The 27,517-nt window shown below is 33.4% G+C and overlaps 1 protein-coding gene across 1 annotated transcript in view; it reads right to left on the bottom strand.

Moving 5' to 3' along the window:
- Positions 1 to 27,517, bottom strand: part of LOC130441960 (titin) — a 159,229-nt gene that overhangs the window by 104,277 nt on the left and 27,435 nt on the right. The window contains exons 14-32 of the mRNA XM_056775888.1: positions 25,829 to 25,951; positions 24,173 to 24,599; positions 23,552 to 23,740; positions 23,239 to 23,495; positions 23,027 to 23,186; positions 22,664 to 22,938; positions 21,788 to 22,144; positions 18,507 to 18,683; positions 16,580 to 17,074; positions 15,635 to 15,907; positions 15,172 to 15,363; positions 12,731 to 14,297; positions 11,394 to 11,557; positions 9,511 to 10,468; positions 7,675 to 8,502; positions 7,408 to 7,614; positions 6,579 to 6,739; positions 1,098 to 2,382; positions 484 to 891 (exon numbers count right to left, since the gene is read on the bottom strand). Of these exons, the coding sequence (XP_056631866.1) occupies positions 484 to 891; positions 1,098 to 2,382; positions 6,579 to 6,739; positions 7,408 to 7,614; positions 7,675 to 8,502; positions 9,511 to 10,468; positions 11,394 to 11,557; positions 12,731 to 14,297; positions 15,172 to 15,363; positions 15,635 to 15,907; positions 16,580 to 17,074; positions 18,507 to 18,683; positions 21,788 to 22,144; positions 22,664 to 22,938; positions 23,027 to 23,186; positions 23,239 to 23,495; positions 23,552 to 23,740; positions 24,173 to 24,599; positions 25,829 to 25,951 (8,503 nt within the window). The remainder of the gene's footprint in view (positions 1 to 483; positions 892 to 1,097; positions 2,383 to 6,578; positions 6,740 to 7,407; positions 7,615 to 7,674; positions 8,503 to 9,510; positions 10,469 to 11,393; positions 11,558 to 12,730; positions 14,298 to 15,171; positions 15,364 to 15,634; positions 15,908 to 16,579; positions 17,075 to 18,506; positions 18,684 to 21,787; positions 22,145 to 22,663; positions 22,939 to 23,026; positions 23,187 to 23,238; positions 23,496 to 23,551; positions 23,741 to 24,172; positions 24,600 to 25,828; positions 25,952 to 27,517) is intronic.

The raw sequence follows: 27,517 nt of genomic DNA, 5'->3' as shown, positions 1-27,517 counted from the left end.
AAAGAAATTAAGTACATAGTATAACAGATTCTGATCCAAAAATTTCGTTATAAGTTAATTCATGTTAGCAAAAAATTAATGTTTCAATGACCTTCGAACTTTTATCTCCCAACTTTTAGGTTCCTTCAACAACCGATTTTAGACGACCTTCACCAAATGGTGCTTCATCACCAAAAGTCGAGACAATGTTCACCATTAAAAATGTCAAACTTCATTGAAGAAACGTCAGGTTTGACATATTCACATCGGTGTTGTCATATCTCAAAACTTTACTAGCAATCTTCTTCAAATTTGAATATAAACTTATATAGAAATGGAATTGAACCTCGAGTTGAATTGGTGAAAATGTTGAGAAAGTCTACAAATCCAAAGAGATTTAAATTGGAAACTGTTGAGGTCTTAGTTAACTATTAATCCCTAATTCTGTTTGTTGTTGATATATATATAATTTTCCACATTGCTGTATCATGCGACACTTAGTACCTGCGAAAGTATTATTAAAAGCTGGTGACGTGCTAGGTAAACTAGGTGACAAAGATGCGGGACTACATGAAGACGGTTCCCATCTCGAACCTTGCAACAAATTCGCTCCTTTACCATCTCTCTCGTAATCCGACATCTCGCTTTCCGAAGTCGGTTCCCATTTCCCGGACTTATTAAATTTTTTCGGTTTAAATTGCGTCGAAGAATTGAGATTAGGAGTCGTTTTTTCGTGGTAAACCGGCAATTCGATGTCTTTGGTTCTTTTAGGTGGTTCGATGACTGTCTTCTTCGGCGCGGGTACCACCCCACCTTGTTTACCACCTTCACCTGGTAAGATTATGCCGAATTCGTAACCGAAATCGTACTTGAAGTAGATTAGGCCGGTATCTGGGTCTACGTGTTTTGTTCCTGAGCAAAAACATATACAAATATTCATGCAAGGACTAGAGACAATTTTACAAGGAATCTACTTACCTCTAAGACGTTTATAGTCGAATAAGTAATATTTAATCATCGATATTTACTGGACTATTGATAAGTTCTCAACCAATTTGACTTAAGACACAGGATTAAAGTTTCCCTTCACCAAATGTAACTATATAGTAAGTACTTACCGTATTGGGCGGCCCTAGATTCCTCCCTATATACTTGCGCATCTCCATCAGGTCCATTTTTCAAAGTTTTCTGTTTATTTACATCCTCCATAATGTCAGTAACGAATTTTTGAGTTTTCGATTTGAAAGCTTGAGTCATGCTGTCCATGTGTTGAGAAGCGACTTTAGTGGCTGTTTGCTTAACTATTCTTTGATCAGTAGCGTATCCATACTCGGGAGGAGATCCAGGTTTGAGTCCAGGTTCGTGGGAATAACTCCTTTTTACTAAATTCGTATTATTATTTTCTGTGAATTTTCTATAAACGGAATCGTAGTGTTTTCTACTAGCGCTGTCTGTGTAATCTAATTTAGTTGGTGGCGTATCAAAGTCCATCGGACTTAGTACGCGATCTTTTGGTGCTGGAACGCTAGAAGATCTAACAGCCGCCGGGGCTCTAACTCTCCTATATTGATTCCTATCTTCGCCGCCGCGCGGTGTCCATTTTTGTTTTATTTTCGTATTCTCTACTTCGCTCTCGTAATCGCTTTCTCTGAATTCTCCCGGTATGAATTTTGTCGGAGTGGGAGGTGGAGGGACGCTGGTCGATCTTCTATTACGTTCCGGTTCAGGTTGGAAAGGAAACGGTTCTAATTTTTCTTCTTTTTTATATTTATCGCCGAATTTGATGATTTTATGTGTTTGTTGTACGCTCATCGTTCTGTGACAATTTTCAGTTGATTCGTTGAAATGAACTACATTGGAAGTTTCTTGTTGAATAGCATTCGTATAGGGGGCGCTAACTGTAGATTTGTAATACTGCGTTTTCTTCGGAGCAGGAGCGTAAGCGATCTCAGGAGGAGTGCCAGGTTGTAATACGATATCTTTCTTTATATATTCTGCAGAAGTCGCCGATATAGGTTTAGGTTTATAAACGACGTTCTTCTGCGCTGGTTTTATTTCGGGTTTGATAGGTTCAAATTTGGGTCGAGCGGGTGAAAAATCTTGGGGCGGTCGTTCAAACTCGGTGGGTGGGGTAGGGGTGTGTCCGTATTGTTGACCATGCTGTTTAGTCGGGGTTAGAATCGGGTGGACCGGTTTGAAAGATGGTTCTTGATTAGAACCCCATATTGCGGGAATCTTTTTTTCGTAATCGCTTTCGTAGTCACTTTCCCGGAACTCACCTTTGACGAATCTCGATGGACTCGGCGGCGGTGGTACTTTCGTTTTCGCTTTTTCTGGTTCCGGTTTGTAAGGAAAAGTTTCATATTTCACCTGACTTGTTACGATTGGCGTAGTCACTAGTTCCTATATACAAAAAATCATTTTTTCAAAACTTTGACGTACAATAAATTCACTATAAAATATTTTATATTGTAAATAACAATTTACGAGGAAAAAATGATATTTTAGGAGTCCATAAGTCATTTACGTTTTGTTTCTAGTGTCATCCGTCTAAATTTTACATTAATCATTAATTCAAAAAACACCTTGGTGGTAGCTAAAAAACGAACTTTTCGATAAAATTTTTTCTACCGAAAAATCGCCCTTGTATATACAAAATTATATCCATATTTGACAAAAAAAAAATAAAGATATTTTGAATGTTGTTATTTACAATAAAAATTGTCCAAATTCAATAAAAAATCGTCCAAATTGCGCATATGCAAATAAATTGAGTATGTTTGGTTGCATATGTACTGCCAATTTCCAACTTTGTGTATTATTTCACGCACGATATGATTCAAAGAAATTTTTTAAATTGAAACCTCAAAAATTTTATTTAAATCCGAATATTAATTTTTATTGGTTTAAATAAATCGTTAATTGAAAGATTACACAATCCAATATTTCATATTATAAATAACAATGTATTTTCGGACTTAGCGATTCAACCTCGTAGTTAATTAATTCAAATAAAGTCCATTTCTGGTTGCCTAATACTTGGCGAATAAGAATCTCTGGAAACATCCGAGAGATGGCAAATCACGTTCAACTAAATAAAGTATCTTTATTTTCTTTCAAACAAAATAAACGGCAAATGACTACAACCATCATATTGTATTTAGAATGTATGAGGGTAGTTGTACGAAAAATTGACATTTTAAAAGTCAATTACTTTTATTTTGTTCATTTCTGCTTTGTTTCTAATGTCATCTGTCAAAATTTCACATAAATTTGATCCAAAATTCCAAAGAGGGTTCGATAGAAAGCTAAATAATTAAAATTCTTAAAAAATATGTTTTTATACAAATCCCGCTCATGTATACAAAATAATATCAATATTAAGCAAATGTAGTTTGTCTGGTTGCACATATAGTATTAATTTCCAACATTTACGAAGATCGAAATATATAATAAATGATTTCACACGTGTGCAATTTGAAATGATATCTATTAAAACTACACGTATCGAATAGAGAATTTTTTATCAGTTCTACAGATAAGTACTGACTGGGATAATTTTAACTATAGCAATTAGAATTGTATGTATAACTGAGGATTAAATTTTGACAGTTGCGATCAAAGATGCGACGTTGCCAGAGTGTTTCAAAAAGTTAATATCGCTAGAAAAATTACGGACTTTGGAAAATTTCGGTTTTTTTCGTATATCAATGGCGAAAATTGATATGAGAAAGAAATTGAAGTGCAGGATTGAAATATAAATGAAATTGTCCAAAATAGAAGATTTAAACGATTTAGTATATTTTTCAGTAAAAAAATTCGGAAATGAATGAATCAAATAATAAATCGATTCAAATTCCTAACATATATTTGTATTTGATAGTAGATTGTAACACAAAGTTGGAAACTTATAAACAAAGCGGAATATCAAACTTATCGTTATATTTGAGTAGGTGTCTCAAAAGCGAATGTTTTAAATATCTTTGTTTCAAAAAAATTAGTCTATGGTGTACCAAACGAAAACAAAACGTGAAAGCTTGAAGTAAATAATGTTTGTCACTTTATTTTCAATTAATTGTGCTCCAATATAAGGTAATTTCTCCATGGATACCATCTTATAATTCGTTTTTAGTTACATGAAAACATTATTTACTTGAAAAAAATGGAAAACAATTGTATGAAGCGTCCATACAAAAAAATCAAGATAGTTGAAGCAAAATGTCCCATATGGACGAAAAAAAAACCATGCAAATACGAAAATGTGATTAGTCGAGGATCTAGGATAAACACATAAACCACACAAAAATTCAAGCGAACCTTATGGAAAGTTTGGGTCTTCTTAACAACCCTAGGTTTTTGCGCAACCTTTTGGGTTTCTGTAGTATATTCACTTGTTTTTAAAAGCTGTGTATACTCGTCCTTACAGTACTCCGTATCGGCCATGTATCCATCTACGAATTGGTTTTGCTTGGATTTGGGAGAATCGGGTTTTTTCACTAGGGCGGGAAAGTGAACGGGTTGAGGAGCTTGAATTGCAATTCTTTTCGAATCCCTAACGTGTCTTGATAATTTCTTCACTTGTTTGAATTCGTCTACGTTCACTTCCGGTCGAGGCGGTCCTTGACTCACCGGCGGCTGTTCGAATTTCGAAGGTGGTAAAACTTCGGGTTCTTGAGACCGCGATCTCGTGAAATTCACTTTGGGAGCGGCGACTTTACGATAACTAGGTTCTTCGGTATCGCTCATAGCCGGTTTCCATTTGGCGGAAATTTTCGCGCTTTCGAAATCGCTTTCGTAGTCGCTATCGGTGAATTTGCCTTTAACGAACTTCGATGGGGTAGGAGGAGGGCCTATTCTAGGTGGCTTGGGCCTCTGAGGTTCGGGTTTGTACGGAAAAGGTTCTAAATCGGGAAACTTTTCAAAAGGCGTGAAATCGTTAAGCGAGATTTTCTTTGGCTGCTCGGCATGCTTAAGAGGCTTCGCAGGAACAGGAGGTGCTTGTGGTATTACCTGTTTGGGGGGCAAAGGCGGAGGTGGGGCTACCCAATGTTTCACAGGTAGTTTGGGAGCCGCCCATTCCTTGGGTACTTCCTTAGGAGGTGGAGCAACCCATTCTTTTCTTTGCGGTATTGTAGGTTTAGCAGGGGGGGCGTAAGCTATCTCTGGTGGAGGACCAGGCTCTAAATATACTTCGTCGGTTATATCTTGTACGGAAACAGGTCTTATCGGTAGAGAATCTATTGTAGTGAAAGTTTTAGTTTCAGTTGGTGGCCAGGATTTAATTATTTCCGAAGGTTTTACGTTGTTTTCTTCTACTATATATTCAGATTTGCTCATAGATTCCGAAAGGATTTGTTTATTATCAACTATACTTCCCAAATTACTAACTTCCGCTATATAATGTTGCTTAGGTGTTTGTGGTTCTACTTTTGGCGTCCATTTTTTTTCTAACGTGCTGTCAACCGACCAAGAAGGTCGAAATTTAATATCTTCTTGTTGTGGTGGCCAAGATTTTTCTTGATGGGTTTCCGAAAATTTATGCGCCCATTGCTTCTCCATTATCAAACCTTCTTGCGATGGTTCTCCTTGAGCTGATAGAGGTCTACCAAGTGAAAGTTTTTCGTAAGGTGTGTAACTTGAAGTAGTCGATTTTGGTCTTTCGGTTACCCAAGAAGATTCTTCGGTTGATTTACTAGCGGTACTTTCAAAAGTACGACTATACGATGAAGAAGTCGTTTGGTATAAAGATTGTTCGTTTATTTTTTGAGTTGACGGGAAGATTCTAACGGCTCCTGTTGGTACCTCGTGCGGAGAAAGTTCTTTTTGATTTTCTGATATCTTTTTTATTCGTTCGGTTACTTCTTGTTTTTTGTAAGATTGTGGTTTGGGTGCGTAACATATTTCCGCTGGTGGTTCAGGTTCTAATTTCAATTCTTTTATAACTCCACTATTGGATATCAACGAATCTTGAGGCTGTATACTTTGAGACGATGTATAAGACTGATATTCGTGACGAATTGTTTCAGATTTCGTAGGTACTGGAGACGTAGATTCGAATTTTTTATAAACATCTTGTTTAATAGGTTCGGGTTGAGGTAACTCTTTTTGTATATGTATCGGAGTTTCTCCCTCTTTGATTTTTTTAACAAAAAATTGTAGAGACGATTGTGTAGATATAGAACTAGTTTCAATTCCTTCTTGCACATCAATTTTCTTTTCTTGTACGATTTCTTCTTGTTTTGGTAAACTAGCTGGACGATTTATTTCAATTTCGTGTTGTTTTTGAATCAAATTATCTTCTACTTTAGATATTATTTGTTTTGGCATCGGTATATCAGGGATTTTATGCTCTAATTTAATAATTTGTTTCTCTTGTGATAATATATTCTCAGTAGTAGATGTTACTTCAGATTTAGCGGACGTAGATTGAGATAGTTGATTCGAAATTAATTTCAAAGGTACGGGTTTGGATTCTACGGTTGATATTTGATCTGCAGCTGAAGCCTGCGTTTAGAAAAAAATCACATAACCTGATAAATTCGAAACTTTCATCGATTAATATTATAAATTAATTAATGTTATTAAATTTTGTTACTTACGAGTGTTTCATGTTTCTTTATATCTTCAAAAACGACGGTTTTAACAACTTCTACCATACTATCTGGAGCTGGTTCGATAACAGCTATATCTGCTATACTTTGAGCTTCTCCTCCAGAGTTTACAGCTCGTACCATAAATCGACCGGAATCGCTCATTTCAGCTAAAATGAAACGTTATAATACAAACTAGAAAATTAGTACAAATCACACATGGACTACTAAATATGGTGGTGGATACAAGACATAATTTTCTCAATTATTATGGTACAGAAAAACCTGTAACTTCAATAACAGTTTACCAATGAGTATAAGGAACTGGAAACATACTAGATAAGAAGCAACCTTTTTGGAAATTTATCAGAAGGTGTTAAAAGGGTAAGGAAAGCAATAATCAGAATCTTATGATGATCAGAAGAAAGCTCCGGATTAATAGTTAAAGGACTAGACGAATTTTGATTAATTGATTATTTCACTGAACTCCAATATACATAAGAGTTATTTGTACTCAGAAAAAGTGACATTCTGGTACGCTCTTGGATTTTCGAAAATGACCAGATCTCTGTTATTGTTGAATTAGCTTCAAAAAGACGAGGATTTCCTTAAAAAGTATTTGGTTCCAGCAGGAAGAAGCATAATCACATAGCACGATCATTTCATCAACAATTCTTAGATGCATGTTTACTGGAGAGATTATTTTCGGTCAATCAGATCTCCTGATTTATCATTGTGTGTTTTTTTCTACTTTGTGAACCAGAAACCACGAAATTTGTACCATGTAACCTAAGAAATTGCTACCATACGTATTAATATGGAATGGCAGTTTACTTACCTTTACCAATAGTAAGGGTATGGTTTTGTCCCATCGATTTTATTTTATAACCAGTTTTCGTAGAATCGCCGATGAGGTTCCCATCTTTATACCAAGTAACGGTTGGTTCTGGGGTACCGGTCACTTCGACTTCCATTACGACCCTATCACCTTTTTTTATAACCTGAGCTTGAAGACGACGACCAAAAACTGGAGGGAAAATAGTTTCTGGAAAGAAATTACAAAAATAATTATTCTCGTTTGTTTTTAAAAAAGAAAATTACTTACTTCTAACCACTAAATCTGCGGTACTAACAGCAGTACCGGCTTCGTTGATAGCTGTACACGAGTACCTTCCGGCATCTTGTACATTAACATTTTTAATCTCCAAAGTGGTTTTATTTAAATACCAAGTAGTAGTTAGTCTGTTATCTTCTTTGATATCTTCGCCATTCTTAGTCCATTTTATTTGAGGAGTCGGTTGACCGTCTAAAATCCCCTCGAGAATAACATCCACATCTTGATCCACTATTTTACCAATAACCGGCGAAATAAATTTAGGAGGTCTGATTTTAGACGGAGTTTTTTGAATTAGTTCTTGATTTGACGTTATATGTTTTTGAGCGTTCCCTATAGCGAAAGTAGTCGAAGTTTTTTCGTGAAACACCGGCGGTTGATCTCCAATTTTGTGATACTCCTCCGTTTTTTGACATTCCCTCACATCCGGAGTTTCTTGATTTATTTGTTTGAACGTTTGAGCTTTTTGAGACGAGACACGATGTTCCTCGATATACGGTTGAGTCATTTCCGAATTGGTTGATATTATTTTGCTTGTGTGAGACGTTGCAGATTGAGTCACCACTTCTCTACTGATTCTATACGAAGTTTCCGTATGTTGGGTCTTTTCGGTGGATAGAGGTAAGATAGGTCGTAATTCTAATTGATTTTCTTGTTGAGAAATGGAACCAGCTGGTTGTATTTGTAGATTTGCTATGCAAGTAGCTTTACCAACTTCGTTTTCCGCGACGCAGGTTACGGTACCGGAATGTTGTTGTTTGGCGTTTGGAATGGATAAAACTTGTCTATTACCAGAAGTTGATATCAAAAAATCTTTGCCTGGAAATTTAATTATGAATTAAGAGTTTATCCGATAATAAAAGGGACGAATTTTGCAAGCAAAAGATCAGATAATCAAAACTCCTAACTGAGAAAAACTGGGGGTATGGGTAGGTATGAGTAGGGATCAAGCTTTTTTTCTAAGGGTTTTTTTATCCTACTTCCAATTCCTTCGAGGTACCTAATAATTATGTTGAAATAGGCAAGTAGATGGCTTATCTGCAGTTTTTGTCTTCTCCAATCGTTTTAAGAAGGTATTAGATGAAGCTGTCTGCTTCCTCGTGGCCTGGTATACTCTGGTGGCTTAATAGCTACTTAAGGATTATTTCGTTTTTGATAGGGACATCCCATCTATAGTCTTCAAAGTCTAGAATATGAATGTGATGTATAGTGAGGTTTATATCAACTCCAGATCCATTGATATCAGCTATATATTTATCCGGTGAGTGTGGAGAGTTTACGAAGTAGCCCAATCGATCTTCTAATCATCTGTATACCACAAAGATGTATTTGGAGCTCGAAGTAGATCTTTATCGTCCTGTGATTGGTGGTCATTGTTTACCACTTAAAATTGGATGTCTGGAACCATCATCCTTTGGTTTGTCACTGTTTTCTACTTTATCGATGTTATAAATCTATTGGATTTGCTGGCTGGAAATGCTTCTTTCAAAAACATATGAAAAAAAAGACTTGCGTGTTTCGAAAATTATTTCAATTTGAACCCAAGCTTCTTCTTTTGCTTCAAGAGCTGACCTTTTCTCTATACCAAATAAAAGGAGCATATGTTCACTTTATTAGTACTGGTGTTAAGTTATGAGTCACATGATGCTAAATCTGGCTGATAGTTAGGTAAAAAAAGACTTTTAGACTCTACAAAACTGCAAAGCAGAATGAAGATTTATCATAATGAATGAAATATTTATGGTTGAGTTTGCATATCTCTTTTTGACAAAACATGGTTGTTATCAATCTTTATATTATGTAAAAGTTAATTTACTATTAATTTACCTGATATTTGTTCGCCATTAAACAACCATTTTACTTTCGGTGTGGGTTTTCCCACGACGATACATTCGAATTTTGTGGAACTTTCTTCCACGATGCTCCTATCGCTGAATCCTTCCTTAAAATCTGGAGGTTGCTTCTGTTCTTCGTGTTGGACTGTCTCCGTTGGTTTAAACGATTTCACTATCAACTGAGCAAAACATTTTGCTTCCCCTATAGAATTCGAAGCTTTCACAGTATACACTCCTTTATCTTCTGGTTTGACGTTATTGATTTCTAGCCTAACATTTCCTTCGTCGTCGTAAGTGAAAATAAAATGTTCAACATCGGTTATCGGTAAATTATTTAGCAACCATTTTATTTCGGGTTTCGGTTCGCCGTTTACATTTCCTTCTAGAATAACTTTGTCTCCTTCGGAAACTAACACGTCCGTTAATAATTTCGAAAATTTCGGCGCCGTTCCTGATTTTTCTTCTTGTAGTTTCTCTGTATCTGATTCAGTTACGCTCAACGTGCATTTACTAGAAGTCTCGCCAGCCGAATTCAACGCGACCACTTTGTATTCACCAGCGTCTTCTGGAAGTACTTCTAGAATAATTAAAGAACAACGATCGCCTTGGAAAAGTAGCTGAAAGTCTTGGGATTCTTTAACGGGTTGATCGTCGTGGTACCATATTACTTCTGGTTCCGGTTGTCCGACTATTACACAATCTAGTCGTACTCTGGTGCCTTCTTTAGCATTGGTATTGGTGAGAGGTAGTTGTACTGAAGGTTTTATTGGTTCCATGTCACTTGCTATTTCGGAATCTGAGGTTTCTGTTGGTAAACGACCTTTAACGGAAACGCTACAGGTGCTAGTAGCTTCTCCGGCTAAATTTTTGGCGATTATCGAGTAAGTACCAGCATCTTTTGGGAATGCTTCTAGTACTAACAGAATTGCTTTGTTACCTTCTTGCTGTAACTGCAAAATGCACACGTTTTAATAAGAAAAAAATTAGATTTCTCAAAAGAAAAAGAAAAGAAAGTTGAAGAACAAGAAACAATATCCAGTGAAGGAGGACAAATGATAGATGATATTTTAATATTGAGAAATGTGATAAGAAGAAGAACAAGCAAAGATGATAAAGTTTTATGATGGAAAAAAGGATAAAACAAGGAGGTAGACTGAGTTTTAGGCTTACTATATGCAGACGACATCGTACTTATAGCAGAAAATAACAGAAAGTTGGAAGCACTAACAAAAATTTGGATAGAAGAGGATTGCAATGGATTTTACCAAAACAATGATAATTAATGAGAAAAATGGATACAAAGTTGGACTTACAGTAAAAGAAACTAAATGGAATAGTCACAACTTTTAAATAACTTGGTACAGAGTCAAAAACTATAGGAAAAAGGAGAAGGAGCTGACGAAGACAAACAAAGATGATAAATCAAATGGTGATACTGGCACTGCAAAAATCGATACAGTTAAAATTACCAAGAATTGATGAAACTGAAGTCTATATTAAGGCAAAATACTTGTACAAGCATGGCATCAAAAAGTTTTTAATAATGAATTAATGTGAAGAAAAGAATGTAATCAAATTTTTTGTACTGATAAAACTTACCCTAAATAAGTTTTTTTATTTAATAAAACATTAGAAGTAACTGAAACTTATCTTAACTATAATGAAAACCAAAGAAAATGGTTGAATATGCAACGAGGACTCTTAAAAATAAACCTCACTATTTTAAAATGCATTTCAAACGAACATTGCCAAAAAAACTAACGACCCAAATCACACACAGATAAATAATACACGTTAAATATAAATTTTTTTGATAAGAATCTTTTTAAAAATAAAAGTGTTAATTAAAAAGAAAAAAAGAAGTATAGTACTTACTTTAATTTCACGAGTTTCTTTGACTGTTTTCCCGTTGTGTGACCAAGTTAGAATTGGTGGGGGCAATCCCGAAATTTCACATTCCAATTTTATCTTCTGACCTGCCCTCGCCATTACGTTCGACAATGGGGTAATAAATACTGGAACTTCAGCAGGTTCAGACGCTTGAATTTAAAATAAATATAATCAATAATTCATAATAAATCCATTATTTATAAATAGACTTCAATTTTAAGTCAAAAATTAATCGAAAAAATTATGTAGTAGATACGAGGGTTAGTTTATATGTTCATATTTCAAACTATCTTAATAACGTTCCTATAGATGCTAATTTGAATCAGAAAAATACGTATTTTTGAATAATTATTCCATTAGAGTAAATATTTATCAAAAGCTATTGCAAAATAGTGAATTAATAATTTTTTTCTTTTCCTCGATTTCCATAATACTTTTAAAGCCCGGCAACGTTGTTAAGCTATAATATACTAGTTATTGTAACATATAACTTACAATTTATTCATTCTCTTTCATTTTTTTAAACAAAAATACAAAGTTTCGATTAATAATGTATGTTCTTTTAACGCACCTCGTAAATCGTTGTTTCTGAATCTTGTAACTACATAATTTTCTTTTGAATCTAGATCTTTAGGAAGATAATTATTGTAAGGTCAACAATCCATTTTAAAAATAGAATTAAACGGCTATTAGTAGAAATCCCTCAAAATTTCCATGCCATTTCCTACTGCTTGTTTATTTTTAAATATGGTCACAATGATTTCTGCCAAAAATTAATCTGGGGTTATTCAACTTTTCGTTTTTTCGGAAATACGATTTTATAGCACAGGTCATTTTTTCCATTATTAAAAACGAAATCCAAACTAAAAAGTTGTTAAGAAAAGTTAAATATAAATCGTCACTCAAGAAATAGTGTGACTGACACATAGATGGCGTTGTCATTATCAACTGACTATGTGCTAAATTCCATGATTAGTCGATCAGTCAGAAAAAAGTGACAGCCATTTGAGTGAAGCTACTTTTGTTATTTTAAAATCAATTTCGTGTCTTATTTATCATTATTTCTTGATAAAAAAATACTGTACAAGCTCAGAAATGGCTTCAAAAGTATTATTTGCACTCTGGTCGTACAGACAACGATGATGGTGAACATTCTGGTCATGGTTACTTCAGAAAACATTTAAAAAATCCACAAATTGGTTATATCGAATCGTAAATTGAAATTGCGTGTGGTTATTGGAGGCTTCAAAGATATCAAAAGCAACCCTCGCATCAATACTACCAAAGAATTAAAAAAAGTAATAAAATATGTATTCACTTACGTGTAATTATTAAATTGGCGGTACTTTGAGCAGTACCCAGTTGATTAGAAGCCTTGCAGGTATATTCGGCTTTATCATCCAATCCCACTTTCTCAAATTTCAATATAGCATTTCCGTTATTATAAGTAATACCAAACTCAGGAAAATTATCGATACAATCAGAGTTTTTGTACCATTGAACAGTTGGTAGAGGATTCCCGTCCACTTGACATTCGAATTGAAATGTCGTACCTTCTTTAGCTACGGAAGGTTGAAGTAATTTGACGAAAGACGGTGCGGCTAGCACTTCTTCAGGTTCGTTTTCTTTCACCGATAATACCGCCGAAGTTTCGTCTTCTCCTGCTTGATTCGTTGCTCTACACGTATACCTCGCCGAGTCTTCCGCGAAGGTTTCTTCTATTGTTAAAGTGCACAAACCATTTTGAAAGGAGGTTCTATAATCTGGGTTATTTTGTATTGAAAGTCCTGCTTTGTACCAATGGACTATTGGAGTTGGATGACCTGTAACTCTACACATGAAAGTGAATTTATTTCCTTCTTCGATTACCGCATCGCTGAGAGGTGAAACGAAAACAGGAGCTTCACTAGCGTCTTCTACAATAGGTATTGGTGATGGTATTCTTTTATTAGCGGCGTTTTGTATCTCTATTTTATGTACGTCGGTAATTTCAGTTATTTCTAAAGTATGTTTCTTCAGTTCCGATATTTTAGCTTGTTCCGCTTTTTGTCGTTCTTCTTCTAATCGTAATCTTTCCGCTTCTTTTTGTTGTTTCAATTTAATTTCTTCGAGTTTACATTTTTCTTCGGCTAATCTAGATTCTTCGGATCTTCTAGCTTCGGCTAATTTAGCTTCCTCGGCTCTTCTAGCTTCCTCTTCTATTTTAGCTTGTTGTAATCTTTGTTTCTCTTCTAGAAGTTTTCGTCTTTCTTCTGCTAATCTTTCTTCTTCTGCGCGTTTAGCTTCTTCAGCTTGTCGTCTTTCTTCGGCTAGTCTTGCTTGTTCGGCTATTTTTACTTCTTCAATTTTTCGTTTTTCATCGGCTAATCTCCGTTCTTCCGCTTCTATTTTTTCTTTAGCTATTCTAGCCTCATTTGCTAATCTAGCTTCTTCTGCTTTTCTTCGTTCTTCGGCTAATCTAGCTTCTTCCGTTTTTCTTGCTTGTTCTGCTAATCTTTCTTCTTCTTTACGTTGAGCTTCGGCTTGTTGTCTGGCTTGTTCCGCCAATTCAGCTTCTGCTTTCTCTCTTTCCGCTCGCTTGCGTTCTTCTTCTGCTTGTCGTAAATTATTGGCTAACGTGTTAAGCTCTTTTATAATAGATTTGAAGGATTCTAGCATTTCTTTGTTCCCTTTTAACACCGGAGCGTATTTAGATTGATCTTGACCGTATAATTTCACTGCTAATTCCGATATATTTTTTATTCTTTCGTTTTGTTTTTCTTCTCCAGGCGTAAGGAACTGGGAGATTTCGTTAAGTAGTTCTTCAGCTTCTTCAGGCTTCTTTATTGCTGTGGATTTTCTTGCTATGGTTACTAAAAGTTTACTGCCTTCTCTAAACCATTCGTCGGCCTATATTAATAACAAAAACTTGTATTAAAATATGCTTTAAAAAATTTTTATGTCATATTTTACTCCTGAAATTGTTTGGAAATCCGGCAACGCTGCGTTATGAAAAACTTATGCAAAAAATCTGATTTTTTTCGTGTAAACTTAATCAAACACTGCTCTGAACCCATTATATTGAAAATAACAAAAGTAGCTTCATTTAAATAGCTGTCACTTTTCTCTGACTAATCCAAATGACATGAAATTTTATACACAGTCTTTTGAAAGCTGGTACTTCATTAACGTCATATGAATTTGACATTAGCAGCGCAATCTGTGTGCTAGTCACACGACTTATTTAGATTAACGGCTTCACTATTTGTCTTACAAAAATAGATAAAGAAAAAGAAAGTACTACAGTTGTTGTCATCAATTTTCAACCTCAAAATTCGTAGGCAGCAAAACAAACGATTTTTTTTGGATTTTCATTTTGATTTTCGCATAAAAACATTCAAATTCATTGAAATTCGTTGAAATGAAGCTCTTTCTAGTCACAATAATTATACATCCAGTATTTTCCAAGAAATTGACAAAAATTTCACTATTATCTGATCAACGAGAAAAAGTTAAGTTTGTAGGTTTTATCAGCTGTTGCCAGATTGTAGGTTATATCAGCTATTACAAGATTTACTTGAATATAAAAGATACACATCCATACACATAATCAAAAATTCTACAATAATTTTTGTTTCCAGCATAACCTCAAAAAATTGTTCCAAGCAGCTGTTGCCAGATTTGTTCCAGTAGCATTTCCATGAGCTGCATTTCGAAATTCAACTTTAAACATTTATTTGATGTATGTTACCATAATAAATAACGAAATATGATTTCAAATTACCTCTTCTACAAACTGGAAATATCTAATGCTGGTATCTATGAGGTTCCTAATTGTTTTCATTTGATTTTTCAAGTTATTCCATTTATCTTGCAGAGCGGATATTTCATTTTGGACGTGTGGTGATTCCTTATGATTTTCAGATATTAATTTGTCACTAGATTTAATGAAAGATTGAATTCTTTGTTCTAAAGTCTGAAACAGTGATATAAAATTAAGATAAAATATTTTAATTTAAATTTAAAAAATATAGGGTGAGCAATAATGGACAACATTCATCTAGTTTTGCAACTGTGAATATTTTAATTAAAAAAAATTCAATCAATTATCCAATTTTGTTGTCCAAAAAAGTTTCGAGTCACAATATGGTTTTTTACTATACCAAAACCCACTACCTAACACCAGATCAATATTTTATAAAAATTAATAAAATTGTTATTTATCAGATGCAATTTCTTTTCCTAACCTGAACACTTTCCTCCAAATTTCCAAAAGCTTGTGACGTGGCTTTAGCACTTGATACCGCTTCTCCGTATTGCCCCGTAATATTTGTCATCTGCCTGTCTAAATCATCTATGCTATCATTAATTTTCATAAGATCGTGGTCGAACGATGATATTTGTCGATGGGCTAACAAAGAATCTTGTCTCTGTCTCCACTGATCTTCAAATTGCGATGTATTGAGCTCTAAAACATGTTTAAGTTTGTTGATGTCGTGTTCGGCAGCTGTTTCCGGCTCCTGAAATTCATAAATTTACATAAAATACAAAGTAAAAAGAGGAAATAATCATTTAATAACTCTTCAATACCTTTTTACTTAGATATAAAGCTAGTAGAGGATTGTAAAGAATCACCAAGACATCGTAACATCTTCAAAAGGATAGAAACATTAATAAAAGCTCTGGAAGAGAATAGATACATTCTATATGCTTCCACTACGTGCCTTTTAGGTAGTACAAGATTTAAAAGAATTATTGAGCCAATAGAGGCTCTATAGAAAAATTTAAGCCAGAAAATGTTCTTCGAGAGATTTCAGACATTCTACAACCCTTTATTATATCCCTTCTCAAACCACAAGGTAGTATGAGATTTAACAGAATAATCTAGGATAGAACCATCGATAACGAAGTCATCAAAAACTCCTGAAGAGAATAACCACATTCTATAAGCTTCTACTACAAGTTTTATTTGAGCCAAAGGTAGTACGAGATTCAAAATAATCATTAAGCCAACAGAGGCTCAGTAGGAAGATATAAACATCATTAACCAAGCTAGACCTCTAGGTGATTCAGCCAACAGATAAGCTTTGAGACATGCATCAACAAAAGTTCTTTAAAAGGACGAACACCCCATAAAGACCCCAATTAATACAAGAGTCGTACGATGTCTATTTGCATTGAGCATGTCTCACCTGTTTCCTGATCCTTTCGGCGACCTGGTCACATTCGGCTTGAGCGAATCTCAATCTTTCAGTTATAGTTTGCTTTAAAACCTCGTGTAGCTGTAAGAACCTATCGACAGTGGTAACATCTTTAGGGTAACCAGTTTTTTCCAATTCTGCGTTATATACTTCAACTTTCTTTTCGATTTCTTCCAAATTTCTAAAGTATCCTATTAGAACTTGAGACAGTACTTGATAATCCGACACCGCATCTTGAAGTTTCTGATTAATTTCGTCCAGTTTCTTCTTAACGGATAAATTAGTTTCGTCTTTATTTTGAGTTTGTTGAATTAGAGCTTCTGTTGTTTTTATCTTTTCGTTAACGTCTGCTTGAGATTTTCGCACCTCGGGGATGAGTATCGATAATTTATCTTCGATGAAATCGGCTATTTGCTTTGGTTTATTGGAGTCGGTGGTTATCACAGGGTATAGTTTGTCGTCTAGTTTCGAGACTAAGTTGATTGTCTGAAATTGAAGAAGAATAATCTTTAATATACGAGGTGTTTCTAAATTCATGCTATAAAACTGGTCTGAGGACGGTTATCGCAATCTGCGGTTAGACGGACGATAAGGATACTACGACTTAGTTCATATTCGTCACTTTCGTCCCCAGACCAGCTTAAAACATCTACTGAGGTGATTGCTCTTATGAAATTAAGGTCTTTTCTATAACAAAATTTCCTCAGTCAACTTTAGATATGAAAAAAAGTGAGCATTATTGAAATTTTCAAATATTAGAAAAAAATTAATAAAACTGAATTGTAGTTACCATCTTTTGAGGGTGGTGAGGAAATTTTGTTGTAGGAAAGACCCATCTTAATTTTACACGAGCAATCACCTTCTGAATGAACACCCTGTATATTTTTTTACAGAAAAAATTTAGTAGTAGACTCACCAAAATATCTCTAATTGTTGTCTGGCTCCAAAAATATCGTTTCAATAAAAAATATATGAAAATAAAAATTATTAAAAAAGTAAGAAGAACTATTAAATGCATGCTTTATAATTTGAGCACTGTAAACAAACTAAATAATGGTTGTGTAAGAAAAAAAATCTTCGTGGGAAGTATAAAATATAGATGCTGTACATCAGTATCAATTTATATAATTTATATCAAAGTATATAAATTTTCGTAAAACTTTTTTTTGAGAAGTATATAGCTAAGATTGATGTACGGTTTGCAAATTTTCTGTGGGACATTCTGTATAACTCTAAGTATACAGTTTTATTGCAGAAGCTAGAAAATTTCATTTATTTCAAGAAAAAGGATAAAGAAATTTGATTTCTGCATCGTGGTTCTAAAAATAAAAGTCGTATCCAACTGATTTTATTTCAACAAACGATGTCAAATAATAATTTTCATGACTCCCACGTAGTTATTTCCAAAATAATTATATTGCCGCAGATTTCATGCCAAAATTTTGATTCTATTAAATAAGAAACGCAAAGTTTGGAATCAATATTGGAATCAATATTTGAAAAAAAATTTTTCTTACACTGATGATGATTGAAACGATTTCTTTTAGTGAAAAAAGTGTCATCACTCACAGACTAACAAAAAAATACTGAGGCGAGATTTTAATTTAAAGTTTCTAAACATATTTTTTCGTAAAAATAATTTTCACTTAATTATCGCAACTGTCAATATTTGGAGACCTCCCAAAATAAATATTTCAAAAAGAATAAAAAAATTTTATTCATTCCTAAAGATATTTATAAATCTGTGAATCGCAAACACTGAAACTAACCGATCATCAAGAATTCAATAACTAAAATCCAAAAAACTAGATAAAAATTTTCAAAATTTCTTTACTTCACATTGTATTATTGACGTCCCCACTCCGAATCTCACAGGTGTCACTGTAAACACAGGTGTGTGTTAAAAAAAATTACTAACCTTGGAGCTTTCCTCCATGGTCAATTCGAGGCGCACCAGAAGTTCGCGTTTCTCCACCACCTCGGTGTGGAAAGTCTGCCAGTTTCTAGTTACGACTAACTGCCTTCCTGACAGTCTCTCAAGAATGGACTCAACGCACAGACATGCCCGTTGAGTGTCGAGATGTGGTTCGGATATCTGGAAATATAAAATTAGAATTAGATTTAGAGAAATGGCGTGCATTTATCTTTTTCGAATGCTCAGACACGTTATTTGTTTGATATGTTGGTAAATATGCATTGTATATACAGAGTGGGTAAATAAAATTGACTACATTTTTTTTTTCGCTGAAATTCAAATTCTGACATCTGATTTTAAAGATACAGTGCGTTTGATTATTATTTACATATAGATTACGTAGTCTGCATTTTATCTCATTGAAATTTATGTTTTTCGTGGGATCAAATAATACGAGGGTCGTTCGAATCAAATGATTCACTTTTATAGAGTCATACTGTGGTTTTTTTCTCCAAAATTGCTTAATTATTTTATCTATTCTATTCTCAATCGTGAAACGTCGAAGTTTAGTACTTATTTCTTACTTCCTTCTTTAAATTCGTGTCACTCGTATATACTGGGATGCAGAAAACGAATAGACTTCAAGCTAGATCTTCATTGAGGACATCATTGAAGAAACAACAAAGTCGAAAATCATATAAATGTAGTACGCCATCTATTAACAGAAGCCGATAAGACTCAAAAAGCAATGGTCATCATTTTATTTGATCTACAAATGATTTTACAAAATTTTTTCTCTTACCAGCGATTTATTAATGAATTCTGATATATTTTGTAATAAAACATTTTCTTGGCAACATTCATGAAAATTTTTCATTTTAAAATAAATCGTCGGATCGTGTTGGTGTGGAATTGCAATACAAACATACTTTTTTTATTCTCAAAATACTATTTTAATATTCTAAATAGATTGTTTCTAAAAACAATTTTGTATAAAGTGCAAAGCATAGATTTAATAAAGAGAGCTCAAAATAAATCAAAGCCATTCAACACTAAATTAATATATTAAATATTTTATGAAACATTCTGATTGGGGTTTCACTAAAACCTCGATAAATGTAGCCAACTAAAGATAATTTTACATATTATCCTACTGACTGCGCCAAATAATTGATATTATTCAAAATAATTTATAAATTTTCATTAAAAATATATAAATGTGGATTTACTAGGATTGAATTGATCATAACCATAGAACCAATTGAAGCTTGAAAGCTTCGTTTCTAGAGATATCCTGCGAAAAAAATAAGTATGAACTGAACTAACTTTGGTTTATAATGAAAAGTATGTTTGGAGATTTGTTTCAAAATTTAACGATTCGACTTTTTCGTATTTACATTAATAAAACAAATAGAAAAGAAATTTACACTGATGGTGTTCGTACGATGTGTGAAACATTTTAAAGTATACAAATATTTGTAAAACAAAACAGATTTGTAAAGTTACTGGACGAATGACATGATCCGTTATAAAAATTGGCAGTTCTATGGCACAGAGGAACCATAAAAAACTGAAACGTTTCGAGACGATAAATTTTTGATGAAATTAAGTTAATTAGTCGATATATTTAACGAATTAAAAGGATGTTACTAATCGGTAACTACTTCCTAAGATATCTTAATTGAATTGGAAGAAATCTCCGTAGATTTTACTATTAGGTCCAAGCATTTCGTTTATTAATCTCATGTTCAAATAGATTATCCTACTGACTGCGCCAATTACCTAATAACCACGTCGATTTCTGTTTTAGAAGCAAATTTAATTACAAAAAGATTAATAAACTTGTGATGCAATCGCAAGGTATAGAAATTTATTTTACTGTCTTCATTTTTCCAAAAGTTATAAATTCCACTATATATATTTTAATATTGGGTAAATATTGAAACAACAGGTTATAGTATCTTCCCTTTGGTTAGTAGAAATACATATGACACATAAAATAATTTTGGAATATTAGAAAGACGACAGCTATTTCTGTTTTGATTTATTTTGAACAGTTGCTGGTTACTGGAAGACACTTTAATCTAAAAATAGCGATGATCGGTAACGAAATGCGATTCTCCAGCCGATTTTAGTACGAGCGCATCGCCGTATCAAATAAAAAAATTAATTGAAGCTCAAAAAATTTATTATTGAAATTATATATTAACCACTTATTCAAACATAAATAGTGTGTCCGTACTAAATTCGATATAGACGATTTTTTTTACCAATCACAGTGCCCAAAATACAGAATATTTGGTGCACTGGAAATTTTATCAAGCACGTCATCAACAATGTGAATGAAAAATGAAACCAGTTCGTTAAACTTATTTTCAGATGGAATGTTTGTAAACTAGCTCAGCAGTCTTCTTAAGCTAGAGAAAAATTTCTCCAAATTGTTAACAGATATGGAAAGATAGTTTTTAAGAGGACATAAAAGTCATTACAGTTTACAATATAACCAGTAGCAATTTCCGGAAGACTTTCAGGATTTTCTTGGTTTAAACCAGTATATCTATGACGTTAGTAAGGTTTCTCAAAACCTGAGAGAAATCTGTTTTGAGTCATCTTCTATTTTAGGAATAAACTATCTTCAACTAAAATCATCGAATCATGTCTTTCCACCAATCGTGTATCGCTTTTGTTCGAGATGAAATTCAGTTATTGTTGAATTCAAGATATCTGATCTCTTATATGATATGATTTAGAGCACACAGACTTTTTTGATGAGACCCATTGTCGAATTGGGCGTCCCCTTTTCCATGTGTAATCTCCTTCTTGTCGTCCAAGTCGACCCTGTTCGTGAAGGGTATACACCCTTGTCAGCACTTCTAAAGACAGTTCCCTTAGTTCTGTAGGAGATTCCGGAAGGTCCTCTCTTCTTGTAAATGTTTAGTTCTATGGTTATATAGCCTTGTCAGCACATACAGCATGAAATTACCTGGAGATCTACTCTTCTGGTGAAGGTGTAGTTTCGATGACTATGAACCTTTGCCAGCACTTACTTCTTAAGTAACCGTGTCTGGGAATGTTTTCTTATGAGTTAACTATGATCTGTTTTTTGGGAAAGTTTCATCTAACAGGTCTTCATCGATTTGCACGTCGTGTTTTTCACGTGTAATCTTCTTCCTCTCCTATTAGATCTGTGGAAGAGTCTTCTGTACTTGTGGAGGGTTAGGAACAAGAGGAAAAGTGGTTCGAGATTTAGATTTTTAATTAATTTTATAGAAAAAAAAACTCACCGATTTTGCTTGATTTATAAAAGTGAGTCCAGTATTTTTTGCGCACTCGTAAAAAGGTACTATACTCTCGAACTTCTCCTCCAACTTTCGCATCGTTTCGTCGTCTACATTATCTTTATTTTGAACAAGGAGATTATCCAATTTGTCCATTTCTTTATTAACTATATCCGCTTCTTTATGGAATTTGACGTATATATTCGCCAATTCCATTCTTATTTCCAAGATATTCTTCAGCTTCATCCACCTTTCGTGGAGTTGTTCGACTTTAAAGTCCACGTCTTTTCTCTGATTATCTTCCAAGTATTCTAAAATAGGGGGTAGTGTTAGTAGAAGCGTGTTGATTTCGTTACCTTTGATCTGAAACAAAACAAAATTACAGCAAATTGAAAACCCATAAATAAAAAATAGAATTTGGAATTAGGAAATGTCTTTAAGCCACCAGTGAGAGGAATAGAAAAAAGAAAACAAATATCCCCATTATAGATAACTTTCAATAAATATAACTGTCTAATAAACTCGTTGTCATTACCGAAGTCCTTTGTACAGGTGTTCAAACGCTTTATTTAACCTTTTGACGTTATTAATAAAAGTGTGAGGCTTCTTAAGTGCTCAAACCGCGCCCTTGTGATTCACAAAAGACTTGGTATGCAGTTTCTTACCCCTTTTTGCACAGTCGGCACTCCGGATCATTCGTGAAGCCTATAAAGCGAAGCTAGAATCTTATATGATCGTGTTTGGTTAAAAATATAATCACTAATCAAATTTCGCACCTATTTAAGTGCTAACAGATCGTTGAGAGATGTAATAGCAATACCAGTTTCTAGGTCTATTAGTGGATTTGCCAATATTTAGAACTGTTAAATAATTTTTTCATACCTGTAAATCGTTAAGCAACTGATTATGTAACTCGTAAAAATCGCTAGCTAATGGTAAATCGCTTCCCATATCTCTGTGTCCTTTAAGAAAAGCCTCCGCTATGGTTAACAACCACGTATAGATTTCGTTGTGTTTTTCCAAAAAGTTATTTAAAGCAGCGTTCACTCTAATATTTTCCTCCTTATGTGCAGTACATAATCCTTCAAGGATTATTTTCTTGTTTTCCAATTCTTCTACCATACGTTGTATACCTTCAGTACCGGCAGTACCACGTCCTGAAAATAAAAAAAACAATGATTAAGTTAATCACGTGGATAACTTTGTTTTAATTGATATAGGTTTCTAATACAAAAGTCTTTTCACCTGCAATGTCTAAAATGGCGTATCCTTCGGTTATGGGAGCTCCAGTAGCATCCTCTATCGCTTTCGAACATTGTTCGTGAAGTTGTACCAATTGCGGAGATGTTTTCGGAAGTTCTGTTGCTGTTAATTGAATTTCCAACTGATTCAATTTCGTTAAAACCTAAAATTTATTATTTTATAACAAATATATTTAATATATTTCTTCGACTTACTGTTTGTGCTGTCCTGAAGAAAGATTTAACCCTCTCCAACAATGATTCTCTTGTCTGAAGGTCAGTCAAATAATCAGATGTAGAAGACAGTACGGCGTAAGATTGTTGCGAAGCTTCTTCGCCAGCGAAACATCCTGATGCTACTAATTGTTCGGTGGCTTTGGTGATTTTCAAAGCTCTTTCTTGAAGCTGTTTAGCTTCCGGAAGTAATTTCATGTGTTCGTGGAGAAATAGCTCCGCACTAGATGAAGAATCTCCTGGAAACGATACTAGTATTAGACTAAATAATCTGGAATTCAGATAAGACGCTTACCATATTGATTGCTATTAGCTAGTAGATCTCTTCGATGTTGTACAGTTTCCTCCAATTCCCTTAAATCAGTTGCAAGAATCGCTAAAGCTAAACATTGTTCTAACTGGGTCTTCCTGTCGTTGAAAGTCCCTTCTAGAACTTGTCTTCTCAAATGTAAATCATCTAGCCATCCTTGTACTTGGGATATAGCTGAAAAAAAGGAGTTGAAAACTTTACTCACGTGCCAAGCCATCTATGTTTATTGTACAGAATCTGATCAATGAATATAACAATAATTTTTGTATTTTTTTCAAGAAGGCTTTTCAAAATTTGGAAAGATTGTCTCTAATGATGAATCGAGGGGTAAAAACTTATTATATACCTTAAAATCAGACGTAAATTGAAATGATATTATTGTTTTCAATCTGCTTCAATCTTTTGGCATGCAATCAACATTTTTTCGACTACTAGAAGGTTCAAATGTCAACACGAACTTGAATTTAACATAATTAGTTCATGACTGGATCGATAACGGTTATATGATTTGTAAATATAGGACAAACATCACGATATTATAAAAATAGATCAACAAATCATTTAAATCATAAAAAGTGACAAATTATATTTAACTGAAAAAATTACCTCTTTTAACAGAGCTTCGAATTCGATTTGGTCTGGAATCAAGTGTTCCTTCGGCTCCAAGTTCCTTCAGTTTTCCCAATAAAGAATTTCCAGCTTGCAACGCAGCCATTAGAGATTCCAAAATGGTTCTTCTTTGATCGTGTATCGATGTTAGGAATACTTTTACGGTTTCAATTTCTATTGGAACTGTTTTATCTTTAGACGAGGCGTCCAAGGCATCCGATTTATGGAAAAAATCTTCAGCTCTCTTGTGATACAAAACGTTTAGATCTAGGATGAATTTTCTGATTTCGAGAGTGGAATTTATGTCTTTCCAAGCTCTGCCGAGGGATTCCGCCATAGCGGCGTAAACTTCTGCCCGTGGTTTTTGGGTAGCGATGAGTTGATCTGCCTGTCGGAGGAGTTCCTCCACTGGACTCTGTTTATTCTGGGAAAATAAAATATTTAGAACGATACATAAAAAAATATCAACCTGTAGTATATCACTAGATATCAGTGATTTTCTGTTATTTTTTATTCTATTAACTAAAGCTACGTATGGTCAATAAATCGTTTTCAGAACTAACTATTTGTTTGTCCAATATAACATATATATTCCCATAGATATTCTGGAAAATTATTGTGGTTAACGACAAAAAATACAGTTTGGCAACTCTGGTAATTTCTCGACCTACATCAGCACAACCATTTTTTTTATGAACTGTATTATATTACAATAGTTTTTCATAGTTTTACGATATGGATTTCCTTTGACCACTCTGTATATTTTAAATATTCGTATTCAAATATAAATAAACATGTTATGGCATTGTTAACAGTGTTTGACCTTTAGCATTATTTTTTTTTCTGTATTTCAAATTCAAATTTGTCATTTGAAGATGTCTGAATGGATAATAAAAGTTGTTTATATAAAAAAATAATTATCGACCTTGAATTTTTAGAATATGTTACGAATTCATCTCATTCTATTTCAAATATAACAAAAAATAGAATGAACAGAAAAAATAGTGTTGACACTCCTTTTTTATTATACTAGGAGTACTTGGCTTGACCTAGAGATGTCGGTAGTTGCATGAACATCCTATATTAACTGGAAATTTGAACATGAGAAGGTTGTGCACAAGATGGGTGCCTCCACAGGCCGTTTCATCTACAGGTAAAGTGATGGCGTCGGTTTTTTTGGATGCGCGTGGGATAATTTTCATTCATAAAGGAAAAATTATCAACAAAACTATGAAGTGTTGTTTCATCATCCCCTTAACTAAAATATTGTTTTGGTTTGTTATACAAATAAAAATCTACTGCTCAGGATTTTCTTTTTCAAATTTCTTTCGACACGAATATGTATACAGAAAGTACGTTGTTTGTTATAACTGAGAAAGTAACTGTGTTCCAATTTCCTAAGTTCTAAAACCGGCGATTTAATAGAGGCATTTACAACAAATTAAATTTAGATCTAATTTTAAAAATACTGTTATGAATATTAGAGATGTAACTGTTATTTTTAAATAGCAGCGATATAAAGTTTATGCTGATAGAATCTTCTAATTAAAATATAATCAAATCCACTAAGATTATAGAAAAAAAAAATGAAAATTTCAATATATTTCTGATAAAATCATATGTGAAATGAAGTATTTGAATTATATTTCTTACCTGTAGTTGTCGAAGAACTTCATCATGTGCTTTTTGTAATTCGAGAGCTTCATCCAAAGTGTTTCCTAATGTTGTTAACTCAGGTGTGATTTCCAAAATTTTCAAACTGATCCAATCTCCGCACTAAAACAAAAATGGTAAACTTAAAACATCTGATAAGCATGTAATAATAATTTAAAATATACTTCAAGGACATTACTTCCTTCCAGTTAGAAAGTGATACCTCTAGATTTTCAAATTCCATTCAATTTGTATGGGGTTTGATAGAAAAGAGACTTACATTTACCTGAACTACCTCCTACTATCATTTTTAATTGATACTTATTTTCGCACATCCCTGTATATTTTATCCTGAATAAAGTTTTTTCTTGAAAAGTGCATATATAAACAAAGTAATGATTTATCCCGTAATGTTTACAGTACGTCATAATTAAAAGTGTCAATAAAAAAAATAAATATTTAATCAAAAAGTACAAACAAGATTTTTTTAAAAAGTTTTGAATCGAACAGAATTCATGAAGAACCTGATATACTACACAGTCTAAGCATTGTTTCATTATGATCATCAAGTATTGAGATATTAGAATGTTAATAAATTTTGGGCATACACCAAAAGTACGTGATATTTTGATTATATTATAATAAACTGGTAGGTAGACATTCATTAATATCATTAAATAATTATAAGTTGTGTCACTATTCGTAGTGTTGGTTTTTTTTTGTTAACGGATTAATAATTTAAAAAAAAAATCATTCATTTACTCCTAGATGTACACTAGGAAAAATACAACATTTTAGAATATAGTAGCGTTCAAATTAGATATAAATTTAATCTATAATTCAAATAAATACATTACAATGTTTACTCGAATTAAAAAACAAACGTCTATCGATAAAATTATTGTTAGTTTCATTGAACTACTATTTTCGTTGTATAAATATTTATAAAATTTCCATTTTCGCAAATTCGTTTCAGTCTGATTTATTTAAGTTTATTAATTAACTTGTTTATTAACAAATCTTTTATTCTATTGATAAAAATCACGATTATTTAAATGAGGTAAACAAAAAATATTCGATGTGTGAATTATTTCCAGTCATAAAAAAACGTTTACTAAAAATAGCAGATGATCTGACGTGTTTATAATACTCAGATTATACTTTGCGCTACCTCACTGTATATATTGCGCAAGCAAATTTCTTTTCACACTACCTTGCGTAAAATACGTAATTCAGAGTGTGTAAAACGTTAAGAAACATACTTTAAACAGTAGTGAATAAAAAAAAGTTATTAATAAGGTCTTCGTAGAGGTTAGACTGCAAGGCGGAAGGTCCCAGGTTCAAATCGCGCTAATTGTGTGGACAATTTGGAGTTCCTTCTTAGAAGCTATTTTTATATTTAATATATTTATCTCTTGAACGTGGGTTCTCCACTCTTTCATATTAGCTTCTTCGTTGTCTTCTCTGAAGGCCAAAATAGTTCTGAATATTATCGTGGAAGTAACTTGTAATTTAGACCCTTATGACAAACTTCATCCGAAGCCTTAGCCATGTTTAGTTAAGCAACAGAACACACTAGGTTTCCCTTCAAGAAGTTTTCGATTATATCTGTGATCTTATGAACTTAATTCGATGGTTTTTTCGTAGAATTCCGAAACAACAGACAACAAAGCAACAAAGAGACAGTCT

The sequence above is a fragment of the Diorhabda sublineata genome, chromosome 3 (assembly GCF_026230105.1).
Source record: "Diorhabda sublineata isolate icDioSubl1.1 chromosome 3, icDioSubl1.1, whole genome shotgun sequence".
Classification (NCBI taxonomy): domain Eukaryota; kingdom Metazoa; phylum Arthropoda; class Insecta; order Coleoptera; family Chrysomelidae; genus Diorhabda; species Diorhabda sublineata.
Note: the sequence above shows the minus strand (reverse complement) of the source record. Positions and strands in the feature narration are given on the sequence as shown.